The 12,007-nt window shown below is 51.5% G+C and overlaps 1 protein-coding gene across 1 annotated transcript; it reads right to left on the bottom strand.

The window, feature by feature from the left end:
- Positions 1 to 1,378: 1,378 nt before the first annotated feature.
- RPL3 (ribosomal protein L3) lies at positions 1,379 to 7,075 on the bottom strand. The gene is made up of 9 exons (XM_081248680.1): positions 6,856 to 7,075; positions 5,878 to 6,046; positions 5,168 to 5,303; positions 3,938 to 4,124; positions 3,269 to 3,429; positions 2,620 to 2,721; positions 2,113 to 2,208; positions 1,667 to 1,786; positions 1,379 to 1,479 (listed from the first exon to the last, which is right to left on the bottom strand). The coding sequence occupies exons 1-9, from the start codon at positions 6,893 to 6,895 to the stop codon at positions 1,435 to 1,437; spliced, it is 1,056 nt and encodes a 351-aa protein (XP_081104806.1). The 5' UTR covers positions 6,896 to 7,075; the 3' UTR covers positions 1,379 to 1,434.
- Between the last annotated feature and the right edge of the window lie 4,932 nt (positions 7,076 to 12,007).

The raw sequence follows: 12,007 nt of genomic DNA, 5'->3' as shown, positions 1-12,007 counted from the left end.
GGCAAATTGGCCCAGAAGTTGGCTTTGAGGCCCACTGCCCCACAGAGCGCTCAGAAGGGACTCCAGAAAAGTGGGCAGACAGACGTTGGGGAGTGGTCCCATGCCAAGGACTCTGGCTCAGCCCCTCCAGACCTCAGCCAGCCGCTGCCTCAGGGCCCACGTGTAATTCCTGCAACCTCCTCTGTGCCTCCACCGGACATCTTAGGGCCTCACGCGAGTCATGGGGATACCATGCTCATTGGGAACCAGAGGTTCAACTCGGCCACCTGTGGCCATCTTGAGACAGTATGGGACCTCCGTCTATGCCCAGCTATCACTATCCCTTTCGAAAGAAGAGGAAACTAAGGCTCAGAAGATGCCAGAACCCAGGTGATTAATTGGTGGGCAACCAGCCAGAAGACTGGGCAGGGCCGTTGGCGCTGCTGCAGTTGTGCTCTCTGCCCTCCGCTTAGGTGAGGCTGAAACACACCACACGGGCAGATGCGACTGCAGCTGCAGCTGGGAGGAGGACGAGCGGGGCGCATCTTGCACACCTGGAATGCCACGGGCTGGACTGGGGTTCAGTCACCCCACCAAAGGGTGGGCCAGACCTCACAGGCCTGGGTGCTGGGCTGCTAGCAGCTACGTGATGCAGGTACACAACATGGTCAGCACAGGGGACACCAGCACTGCACCGGGGGCTGAGGCAAATTACCAAAACAGACCTCGACCAGAACGGAAATTGGGGTTCAGTGACCTCACCAGCCAGGTGAGCCTGGTCAAGGCACTCAAACTCTGCCGGTCCACATTCTCACCTGTTTTAATGAAGGCCTTGTTAATCACCAGGGCTTTCCTCAAAGCAAACATTCCAGTGTGCTCCTGAGTCCCAGGTGCCATTCAGGGATTCTACGTGACACTCTCCCATGGCCACAACTTTTGCCGCTGGCTACAGAAGAACCTCCACAAGCCCTAACTGGTACCCCTCCTGCATGGATTAGTGACTAAATTAGGTTATCTGTATACTCGGCAGAGAGCCAGGGTCTGCCCTGTCATGCCCATGGGCAACAGCAACACCAGATCCTCACTGCCTCCTTCCAAGCTGTATAGACACAACTTCTACAGCAGAGACCCAGCTTCCTGGCCCTATGACGGAACACTTCACACAGAGCTCACCCCCCAGGCTGGCCGTACAGTGCAGGGCAGACCAGGCGGCTGGCTCTCGCCTCCCGCTTCACCTAGCCTGCTCCAAGCATGGGGCCCAGCAAGCGGTAGGGGAAAGAGGCAACCCAAGAGGAGGGGAAAGAGGCAACCCAAGAGGTTGGGGGGACAGCATGCCTCTGGGAGCATGAGGGCCAAGGGAGGCAGCCAGGACTGGGAAGGTGAAGTACAGGCAGACGGATGTCACTGGAAAATAACTTTATTGAGATTCTACCAGCCATATAATCTGTTCTGACATTAGGCCCCTTCTTCCTTTGCAATTCGGTCCTTCTTAAGTGGTCCCTGTGGAGAGAAATGCAGCAGGCAAGGTCAGAGATAGAAGGCAGTTAAGAATAACCACCCGCACAGCCCAGGGCACACACAGGCACAAGGCGGCCCCTCTGCACCAGCACCAGATGCGCAGGCTGCCAGGCGACAACAGCTGAAAGCCATGCCCCCCCAGCCTGAGGGCAGCGAGCGAGGTGCTCACCATGAAAGCTTTCTTCTCCTCCACAGTCTGGAAGCGGCCGTGGCCAAATTTGGAGGTGGTGTCAATAAACTTGAGGTCAATCTTCTCCAGGGCCCGCCGTTTGGTCTGCACCAGCAAGGACTGTGGACCAAGAGGGCAAGGGTACAGAGCCAAGCTTTTCTCTGTACCATCTTTGTTCACAGGTCCCTCATCTTCAGAGGGCAGAGGTCAACTCCATCTAAATCAGTCCTGGAATCAGGACACCCACCTACCCCAACCACCACCATCCAGCCACTACCAAGGGGCTTCCTCCTGCCACCAGGCGGATGAGAATACACTTAAGAAGAGAAGCAAACAGCTGGGCCAGACCAGACACGGAATTCCCTCCTCCCGGGCCTTCAAAGTCAGGAGCAGCAGCATCCCTCCCCGCCTTCCCTCCAACCCCCCTGAACAAAGCTCAGCCTCACCTTGCGAAGGGTGAGCACTCGCTTCTTGGTTCCCACCACGCAGCCTTTGAGCATGACAAAGTCATTGGTCACTTCACCGTAGTGGACAAAGCCACCCTGGGAAGGAGCAAGGCCATCAAAGGTCAGCACAGATCAAGCATGGGGCTGGAGACAGGACTGACCACGCACACGACACCCCCGCCCCCGCAGGTCCTGGTGGTCCCACCACCTGACCAGAGCTGTTCTCAGAAGGAAGGCAGCAAGGAATACTTCCGCAGTCTGACTCGGGCGCCGCACCCAGCGCTCATTCCAGGGCCTCATCACTGAACAGCTGGGCCTGCCACCCCACTCCTCACCAGCCAGTCTGTCCCCCACCAATGACAAAGGGTGGACAGACAGCTGGATGCTGTGCAGGGGTCCAGTTAACTGGCTGTAAAAATGGCCCCAGCCCTATAGGGGAGGCCTGGAACCGGAAACCCCCCCAGACCAGATATCTGAGGCTTTGCATGGACAGCTCCCATTACTCACCAGAGGGTTGATGCTCTTGTCAGACAGATCGTAATCAGTAGAGGCATTGTTCTTGATCAGTTTGCCATCCTTGATGAGGTAGCCCTGGCCAATCTTGTAGATCTGAAGGAGGAAATGAGCATAAATACTTGAGAACAAGAAAACTGGGCGGGGAGACAGCTCAGAGGCCTCTGGAGCTGGCTGGAGGCAAGGACAGGCATTAGGGACAAATGATCCATCTTGGGGGTGGGCTAGCCTACAAAGGGCTCTGGGAAAGCAGCTATGACCTCACCTCGGCCCTAGTGAGGGGGCGTCCCAGGCTCGGAGCAAAGAAAAGGTGGCTGGGCTTGAACTGAAAACAATGCCATCCAGTGAGACAATGGATGAGGCCTCTCCAAACACCATGGAACAGGAGAGGGTAGACAAAGCTCATATCCTCAGCCCCGCCAAAGGTCAGCTGCACCAGAACCACCTTCAAGGACAGCACTTTACTATCACGACACCCAAGAGTCAGAACTGTGCCACCGGACATGAACAACCAAGTCCACGGGATGCTCCACCACAAATGGACTGATGGGTGACAGGGACTGGAACCCCCAATTCCCAATATTGGGACCACCCTGCCCCTCCTAGGGGTAAAGTCTCCAGAGGATCCCCTTGGGCACCTCACCTTCTTGTTGATCTCGGTGCGGTGATGGTAGCCTTTCTGCCCGGCCCGAGCCACAGAGAAGGCCACCCGTGCAGGATGCCACGCCCCAATACAGGCAACCTTGCGCAGCCCTCGGTGGGTCTTACGGGGCAGCTTCTTGGTGTGCCAACGGCTGGTGACCCCTGGAATAGACACATGCTATTACTGGGGTGCCTGGCACCCATGCCATTGGCCCTTTCCTGCTATGAATGCCCAACTTGAGTTTGTGGTACTGTCTACAGAACATGCAATGCAATGCAACACATGACTGCCATGTCCTCTCCCTTCTTATATCTCCATCCAAGCTTGAATACCAGCTGAGACATAACCCTTGAATTACAATCAGCAAACAAGAACAGGCCTTGGAGAATCAGCCCTACTAGGACATCATGCTCATTTGGGAGCATTCAGGAAGCCTCCCAGTGCGTTCTGCAGTGTGCTCAAAGCGTATGTATGTCACCCCTGGTCCCACTTGCTATCCCAACCACCTGACCACAGCACTGTCCTCAGAAGGAAGGCAGCTAGGAATACTTCCGCAGTCTGACTCGGGCGCTGTGCCAGCGCTCATTCCAGGGCCTCATCACAGAACAGCTGGGCCTGACACCCCTCTCCCAGGTTAACCACAGCAATGTGGGCCACTGCAAAGCTCACCTTTGTAGCCTTTGCCCTTGGTCACCCCAATGACATCAATCATCTCATCCTGCCCAAACACTTGGTTCACAGGGACCTGCTGCTCTAGCCTCTCTCGGGCCCAGTCCAGTTTTTCGGCCACAGTGCCTCCGTTCACCTGGATCTCCATGAGGTGGGCCTTCTTCTGGCGTAGAGGAAGCAGGCGCATCTAAAAGCAACAGATGCTTCAAGGTGAAAGGAACTCAGGCTGGGCACAACAGGCAAGTTTTGCTTTCCAGTGTTATGACTCCCCACTGGGTACCATTTCCCTTTCAATTCTGGTGCCTGAATCAGGTCAGAATAAGCTGATCCTTAACAGACACACCAGGCCCACATTAAGAGAGGCTGATTTAACCAGATCCTGGGACCAACCAGCCCAATGTTCCTGATCACTGTCCTTTTGGCCAGTTCCTTTGGGGTACCTGCCCTGGTTTACCCTGGCCATCTACCTTGCTCTATTAACTATCAGTAAGCCACTTATTTTGGGAGCAGGATAACACTGCGAGAGTACAAGCTGTGGTTAAGGAATGAATCTGACCAGATTTTAAAGCTGTCCAGTGTTATCCTACTGACCCGTCTTCAGTAATGGACACACACCACAAATCTATGGTAATCCGGTCACCACTAACCTCACAGGGCTACTGATCACTTAGGAATCATGGGTACACCCAGGATAATCGCCCAGACTGACAGCAAAGGTGGCACCCATTCCTACCCAGAGAACCAAGAGCTAATTCAGCTCACATGTCAGGTTTTAAGTGCAAATAGCCAGCATCTCAACACTATTTTCAGTTAGGCGCTAGACAATGTTAGTTATGACTCACCGGTTCCTTCAACCAGTTCTCCTAAAATGGGATATGGTTTTCCCTAATTAAGAACCATCGGGGACACAGTGCCCTCTGCTGGCAACAAAAAAAACCAACCTTATGTGAGGAGGCCTGGATGCCTTCTCAAACAGACAACTGTCCTTAATATGGCCCCAGGAACCCAGGCCTCAAGGCAGGGCACTGGCTGGACTGTGTTGCTTTTAACAACCCCTTCCTCCACCAGGAAAGAAGTGTAAGAACCTCAAAGTCTTACCTCCCTAAGATCCTGAGGCTTGACACAAAACCAGTGTGAGCTGAGGATCAACTCAGAAGATAACTGAACCCCCCAAAAGCCACAGGTGGTCATGCAGGTCATCACCTCCACAGACAAGCAGTGGGCGCTCACCTGGGTGTGGGCAATGACACGGATGACCTGGCAGTACTTCTTCATGCTGCTGAAGTCCCTCTCCAGCTGCTTCTTGCCGTCTACATCCTGCCACTTCTTACAGTATTTGGTGAAGGCCTTCTTCTTAGATTTATGCCTTCAGAAGCAGAGCAGAGTTGGGGAGGGGGCCAGGTGCCAGCCTTCATCACCCCTCCAAGGGGCGAGCGGAAGGCACACGGGCACCATGTGGGGACGGGGCTCATTGCCGGCTTCTAAGGAGCCTTTTCCACCGGCAAGCGGAGCCTGGATGGAGCTCATCGGGCAGAGCCGAGCGGAGCTGAGCGGAGGTCCACAGATTAATGATGCAAGTCACGTACGTTCAGACACACAAGTTCTTGCTCCAGGTTACCCGTTCACTAGACCACACACCGGGGGTGGTGGGGTCTGGGGGGCATCACTGCTATCCCTCAGCTTCTAAGTAGACTCAAAACTTGCCAGCAACTCAGGAAATACTGAATTGACTCAAGGTAGCACCCACTAAGGTGAACATTGAAGGAAATGTCTCAAGATACTGCTCCCAGCACAGCAAAGAATTGTTCTGCTCTGTTATGCAACTAAACCTGACACCAGAGCAGCTCCTCCCACCCCAGCTATGGAGCTGAGGCCCTGCGCGGCACACTGCCCCTCCTGGCCAGCCTAACCCAGGGCGAGGGCGGCATCGGCTCCCTTACCAGTTCTTATAGAAGCGCCTTTTGCATTCATCACTGATATGTTCAGCAAAGATGGTCTTAAAGGTCCGGAGGCCTCGAGGTGTTTCCACGTAGCCCACAATGCCCACAATGACCATGGGCGGCGTCTCCACGATGGTCACAGCCTCCACAACTTCCTTCTTGTTCACCTCTGCAGAGGAAGCAGGCAGTTAGACCTGAGCGGGCTGCCTCAAGTACCCGGCAGGAGGGCTGTCTTTTGGGAAAATGTCGCGTACCCTTCCAGGCCAGCAAAGCAAGTTGCTTCAGATGACAGAAAGGTTTGTGGGGAAGTCTGCATTGCAGCCCAAACTCCCTCACTGCTGAATGCTCAGTCTGTGTGCATTGACCTTTTCAGCACAAAACTATCTGGACCCTACGCAGCCAAGTAACAGCCTGGTTTCGGTGCTGGTTTATCATAACCATCTCCAGAGACAAACTCCTTATTACCTAGAAAATACAAGAGCACTAAGTATAGTGAGGCAGTAATTCCTCAGCATAGACCATTTTAACTGTCTATTTACTGTGTTTCAATCACCAGCACCATGTGTTCTACTTAGTGCCTTTTCTACTTCGAACTTCACAACCCAGGCACATGGGTAGTATTCAGGCGTTCAGGTGAGACTCATAGTTCAGTGCTGCCCCTAAAATGTGAGTGGAGTCTCTATTTAACCCTCAGTGGTTGCCACCTCCCATGTTAGCATACTTCTCTGTGCTGCAGCTCTTGACCAATTTCCTCTTCACGCTCCCCGACACCATTACATCCCTCTGCCTAAATCAAGCAGTGCCAGCCACCTGAAGCCTGGAAGCATTAATCGATCCTAAAATATATTTCCACTGTGATATCCAGAGGTTCTGTTGATCTCTCCAAAGCCTGCTCTCCTGAGAGCTTTTGGCCCCATCTAGTCAGTTCCCACCAACTCCTACCCTCCCATCAGCTGGGAAGATGCAGCATGTACTTACTGGACCCTGGCCTATCGACCTCCCTCACAATGTGGGTCATGCCAGCCTTGTAGCCGAGGAAAGCTGTGAGGTGCACGGGCTTGCAAGAGTCATCCTTGGGGAAGCTCTTCACCTTCCCGCGGTGCCGGCTGCTGCGCTTCCGAGGCAGAAAGCCCAGGGACCCATGCCTGGGAGCGGAGAACTTCCTGTGAGACTAGGAGAAAATTATTGATCAACGTTAGCACCTTCTAAGTAGCTCACGCCTCTTCATCCCCAGAGGCCTAGGTTCTAAGAAGATTCCCACGCCAGCAACCCAGTTAACAGGCTTACGTGCTGGATTTACCTTTTTCGGGATCACACATCTAAAAGGCATTTTACAGCCAAATGAGTTGAACATTTATCTCAAACCCTCACCGTATAATTTATTAAAACAAGATGAACCATCCACCTTTTCCTCTAAAGAGCACAAAGGCACACCAGGTAATGGCATTAAAAATCGGTTAACAGGCAGCCTTATGTGCGAGTCAGTTAAGATTCTGACCACGCACGTATATACAATGGAATGTTACTCAGCCATAAGAAGGAACGAAATTGAGTTATTTGTGATGAGGTGGGTGGACCTAGAGTCTGTCATACAGAATGAAGTCAGAAAAATACCGTATGCCAACACACGTATATGGAATCTAAAAGGCCAGTACTGATGAACCTAGTGGCAGGGCAGGAATAAAGACGCAGACGTAGAGAACGGACTTGAGGACACAGGGGTGGGGAGAAGCTGGGACGAAGTGAGAGAGTACCATTGACATATACACACTACCAAATGCAAAATGGACGGCTAGTGGGAAGCCGCTGCATAGCACAGGGAGATCAGCTCAGTGCTTTGTGACGACCTAGGATGGGATAGGGAGGGCGGGAGGGAGACGCAAGAGGGAGACAATATGGGGATATATGTATACATATAGATGATTCACGTTGTTGTGCGGCAGAAACTAACACAACAGTGTAAAGCAATTGTACTCCAATAAAGATTAAAAAAAAGAAAAACATTCTGTCCACAATAGGGACTCCTGGTCAAACGGCTGGGTGGCAGATAATGGTAGTAAAGGTTCCTCATGCTCCCAACGGGAGCTAACTGGCAAGTGGAGGCCACTAGAACTCGACAGAACCAAATCAGAACATGACAATCAGCACACAGTCTCTGTCCGCCCGTCAGTAAATTCATCATCTCTGGTTTCTGAAAACTCTAGAGGCCCAAGGAGTTGTACCAACCGTCCCAGACGTTTCAGAATGAGAATTCAACAACCCATACACAAAGCCTCCCCTGCCGCCTGCGGCCTGGATTGCTGCACCTCCCACTTTCACAACAGTGCCATACGCTGCCACCCAAGGTCCTCCTGGCGAAAGTGCTCATGACTCGGATCTCGAGTGCTGAGGCCGAGATCTAGGAATAATCCATGGCTTGAAGATTGTCGGGCCCGGGCTGCCCAACCCAGCTCCCGTGGCAAGGCCTCTCGCCAGCCGACCGGCAGGCCCAAAGGCAACCTCAGGCCTCGGACATTTTCAGAAAATAGACCCGACTGCGGATTCTGCTGAGTGCCCCATGCTCCTAGAGCAGAACCGCGGCGCCGGGTGAGGCAAGATGGCGGGGATGTGCCGCGGATTCACTCATGCCGCCGCGGCAGACAAGTAGAAGTCCGCCATAATGAACCTTACCATCCTGCCTTCGGATGCTGCCGGTAGAGATCGTTCGACTCTCGGCGCGCTATATATAAATCCCAGTCTGGCTCCGCCCCTTCCGGCGTGAGAGCGCGCGCCCGCGGCAGACGTCGGGTCGGGGGGCGGGTACTGGGTGCCGTTTCCACGCAAGCTCGTCCTCGCCTTGCTTACGTTCCGACCGGGACGTCAGTTTCGTAGGCGGGACTTAGAGGCTCTACGGCGAGCGGCTGAGTTCAAACTTAGTGAAAAGCCTCGGACTCGGCGGCATAGTTGTCCTGAGGCGTTGGGCAGCAGCCAAATTTGATGAAACGGCTGTTACGGTGAAGGAAAATGGCAACGTCGGTTCTTTTCATATGAAATGCAGGTTTCATATGAAACCTCTGGAATTGAGTAACCCTGTTGGGGCTTCAGTTCCAAGGCGCTTTCCCACGTGGTATCCCGCTTCCGTCCCACGCAGCGTTGTTGCCATTTTGCAGGCACATAGAAATGGGACGACTCGCACCGTTTCCACCAGCTCGAAGTTGGAGAGGAAAGACAGGAACCCTGGTTTCCTGGCTCCCAACCCAGAGCCGCTTCCCGGTACCAGCTTGCCTTTAATGCTTCCTGATTTCGGGCCCCCCTCCCTCAAGCCCCATCTCGGCTACTCCTCCGAGAATCTGGCTGTGGGGGCCCGTGCTTGGTTCTGAAGGTCTTAGGCAACGGAACCACCTCACCGTCAAGGGTCATGGGTCCAGCTGCCCGGCCTCACGGACCCTGGCCCTCCCTGCTTCCCAGACTCTGCATGAATGGCCCTTGCTGATGTCTGCTTGGGCTCGGGGTCACCTAGGTTCTAGGAGGCTGCTAGTGGCTCTCCCTGCCGCCAGGCTTGCCCCTCCAAATCTTTCTGAGAATCAAATCTCTTCTTGTTACTTCCCATGCCCCTCCCCACGCCTACCCCCAACCCTCGTTTTTTTCTGTGGATTAAGCCTTAACTTCTGAGCCTGCCAGCCAAGAATCTGCCCTAACTAGCTACTCCAGCCTCTTCGCTGCAGGCGAATACACACTTTTTCATAGATCACCACCTTCCACATCCATCCTACGCCAGTCCTGTTCTTGGATTCTGGGCCTGACCATTGCTCACACAATTGTTAAAAAAATTCTCTCATGTAACCCTCACGCCATCCCCCAGTGGCAGTGCTGATAGTCCTCAGCCCCTTATTGGAAGTCTTTGGGGCCAGATATGTATCCAAATTCAGCATTCTTCATGTTTTAGATAATACCGTGCAATATGGTGCACATACTGTATATTATGTAATCACCCCTAAACTGTTGAATGAAACACATTAATTCTGCTAAGAAACGTGAATATTCACATGGAGTGGGATAAGTATAAATAGCCTCACAGTTAAAGGCTAACTTAGCTACCTAAAAAATTCAGGTTAGTTTGGTTTTTGCCACCAAATCACTTAAGAAGTTTTTTCATAATGCCATTTACAGCAACATGGATTGACCTAGAGATTATCATACTGAGTGAAGTAAGTCAGAAAGAGAAAGACCAATACCGTGTGATATCACATATGTGGAATCTAAAATATGATACAATTGAACTTATTTACAAAACAGAAACGGACTCACAGACATAGAAAACAAACTTACGGTTACCAAAGAGGAATGGGGGAGGGGTGGATTTGGCGTTTGGGATTAGCAGATACAAACTACTATACATAAAATAGATAAACAAGGTGCTACTGTATAGCACAGGGAACTATATTCAATATCCTGTAATAAACTGTAATGAAAATGAATATGAAAAAGATATAACTGAATCATTTTGCTATACACCAGAAACTGACACAACATTGTAAATCAACTATACCTCAATTAAAAAAAACGTTTTTTCATTTCAGAATTGCAGACAAGGAATTATGGCCCATATGACACAGAAAACTAAGTTCAGGCCAAGAGGAAATAATTTGGCAAAAGTCAAGCAATTAATAAAGGACAGAGCTCAAGTCTGACTGAGTCTAGGTTGGGTTTTCATGACATCAGACTCAGGGTTCAGTAGCCCTTTCACTGGAAAAGGAGCTCTGGGGTCCTGAGTCACTCATTCACTCAATAAGAAATTCTTCCTAAAGGCCTGCTCTGTGCCAGGTACTGCACCAGTCTGTGGGAATTTGTAAGAGAACAAGACAGCTACCATTGCAGACTGAATAAGACTGTTTAAAATTGTGATGAGGGTTGACAAAGATTTAACAAACAATGTTACCAAAGGTCCTGGACAAACCATTCCCCCTAAAAGGAATTCCCTCTTTCCAGTCAGAGAAAAGAGAGTATCAACAGACCTGCACAGTCCTGCCGGTTGTGCACATAGCTCACTGGGTTATTGCCTTGGGCCTCAGTTTCCCCATCTGTCAAATGAGGGATTCATTCATTCACTCAGCAAATGTGTACTGAGCCTACTCTGCCTAAGAATGACATTAAAGGACCAACTAAAGGTGAGAATAAGGTAGAAGGGCTTTCACTACTCCATGGAAGCTGTCAAGTGGGTGACCTGGAAAAGGACACTGAGGGTAGACATGAAGGAGCAGAATCAGGAGATATTTAGGATAGCAGGATCCAGAGACTATGTGTATGAGTCATTGTGGGTGGGGGCAGGGAGAGGAAGCAGAGATGACAGGAGTCAGGATATCCGTTTTGGAATATTGGATAGATAACGTTACTTTTAGAAAGGATAGATTAATTTACATATGTAGGTTTGGATTCAGTTATGGGGTTAACTGTATCTTTCCTTCTTCCAAGAACATGTCTAAGACTACACAGCAAGGTGTATGCAATCAACAAGAAAAAAATAAGGGACTTCCCTGGTGGCACAGTGGTTAGCAATCCGCCTGCCAATGCAGAGGACACTGGTTTGATCCCTGGTCTGGGAAGATCCCACATGCCGAGGAGCAACGAAGCCCGTGCGCCACAACTACTGAGGCTGTGCTCTAAAGCCTGCGAGCCACAACTACTGAAGCCCACGCGCCGAGAGCCCGTGCTCCGCAACAAGAGAAGCCACCGCAATGAGAAGCCCGCGCACCGCAACGAAGAGTAGCCCCCGCTTGCTGCAGCTAGAGAAATTCCACGCGCAGCAATGAAAACCCAACGCAGCCAAAAAATTTTTTTTAATTAAAAAAATTATTTAAAAAGGAAAAGTCTATTTAAAGGAAAAAAAAAAGTAAGGACGTGAGTGAAGGGAAATAAAATGAAGCCAGAGAGGGATTGATGCCGAAAGCTCAGCCTCTCTGTACACCCATGACGAATCGAATCTCGGAGACAGTTTTGGGTGAAACAGAAAAGAATAGCTTTATTGCTTTGCCAGGCAAAGGGGGACACAGAGGGCTCCTGCCCTCGAAAACTATGTGTCCCAACTCAGGGTGGGGTTCTTAGTTGCTGCACGTGGAATCTTCGTTGTGGCAGGTGTGTGGGATCTAGTTCC

This window comes from Mesoplodon bidens (assembly GCF_964165515.1).
Source record: "Mesoplodon bidens genome assembly, chromosome: 11".
NCBI lineage: Eukaryota > Metazoa > Chordata > Mammalia > Artiodactyla > Ziphiidae > Mesoplodon > Mesoplodon bidens.
The sequence above is the reverse complement of the archived record's forward strand: the minus strand, read 5'-3'. Positions and strand labels throughout refer to the sequence as shown.

Bases quoted from the DNA above. Each gene is read 5' to 3' on its own strand.
- RPL3 (XM_081248680.1), bottom strand. From the start codon at position 6,895: ATGACCCACATTGTGAGGGAGGTCGATAGGCCAGGGTCCA. The intron at 2,722-3,268 runs GTGAGGTGCCCA...TTCCTCCTTCAG, and splicing joins GCACCGAGATCAACAAGAAG to ATCTACAAGATTGGCCAGGG. The intron at 1,480-1,666 runs GTGAGCACCTCG...TTCTCTCCACAG, and splicing joins AGGAGAAGAAAGCTTTCATG to GGACCACTTAAGAAGGACCG.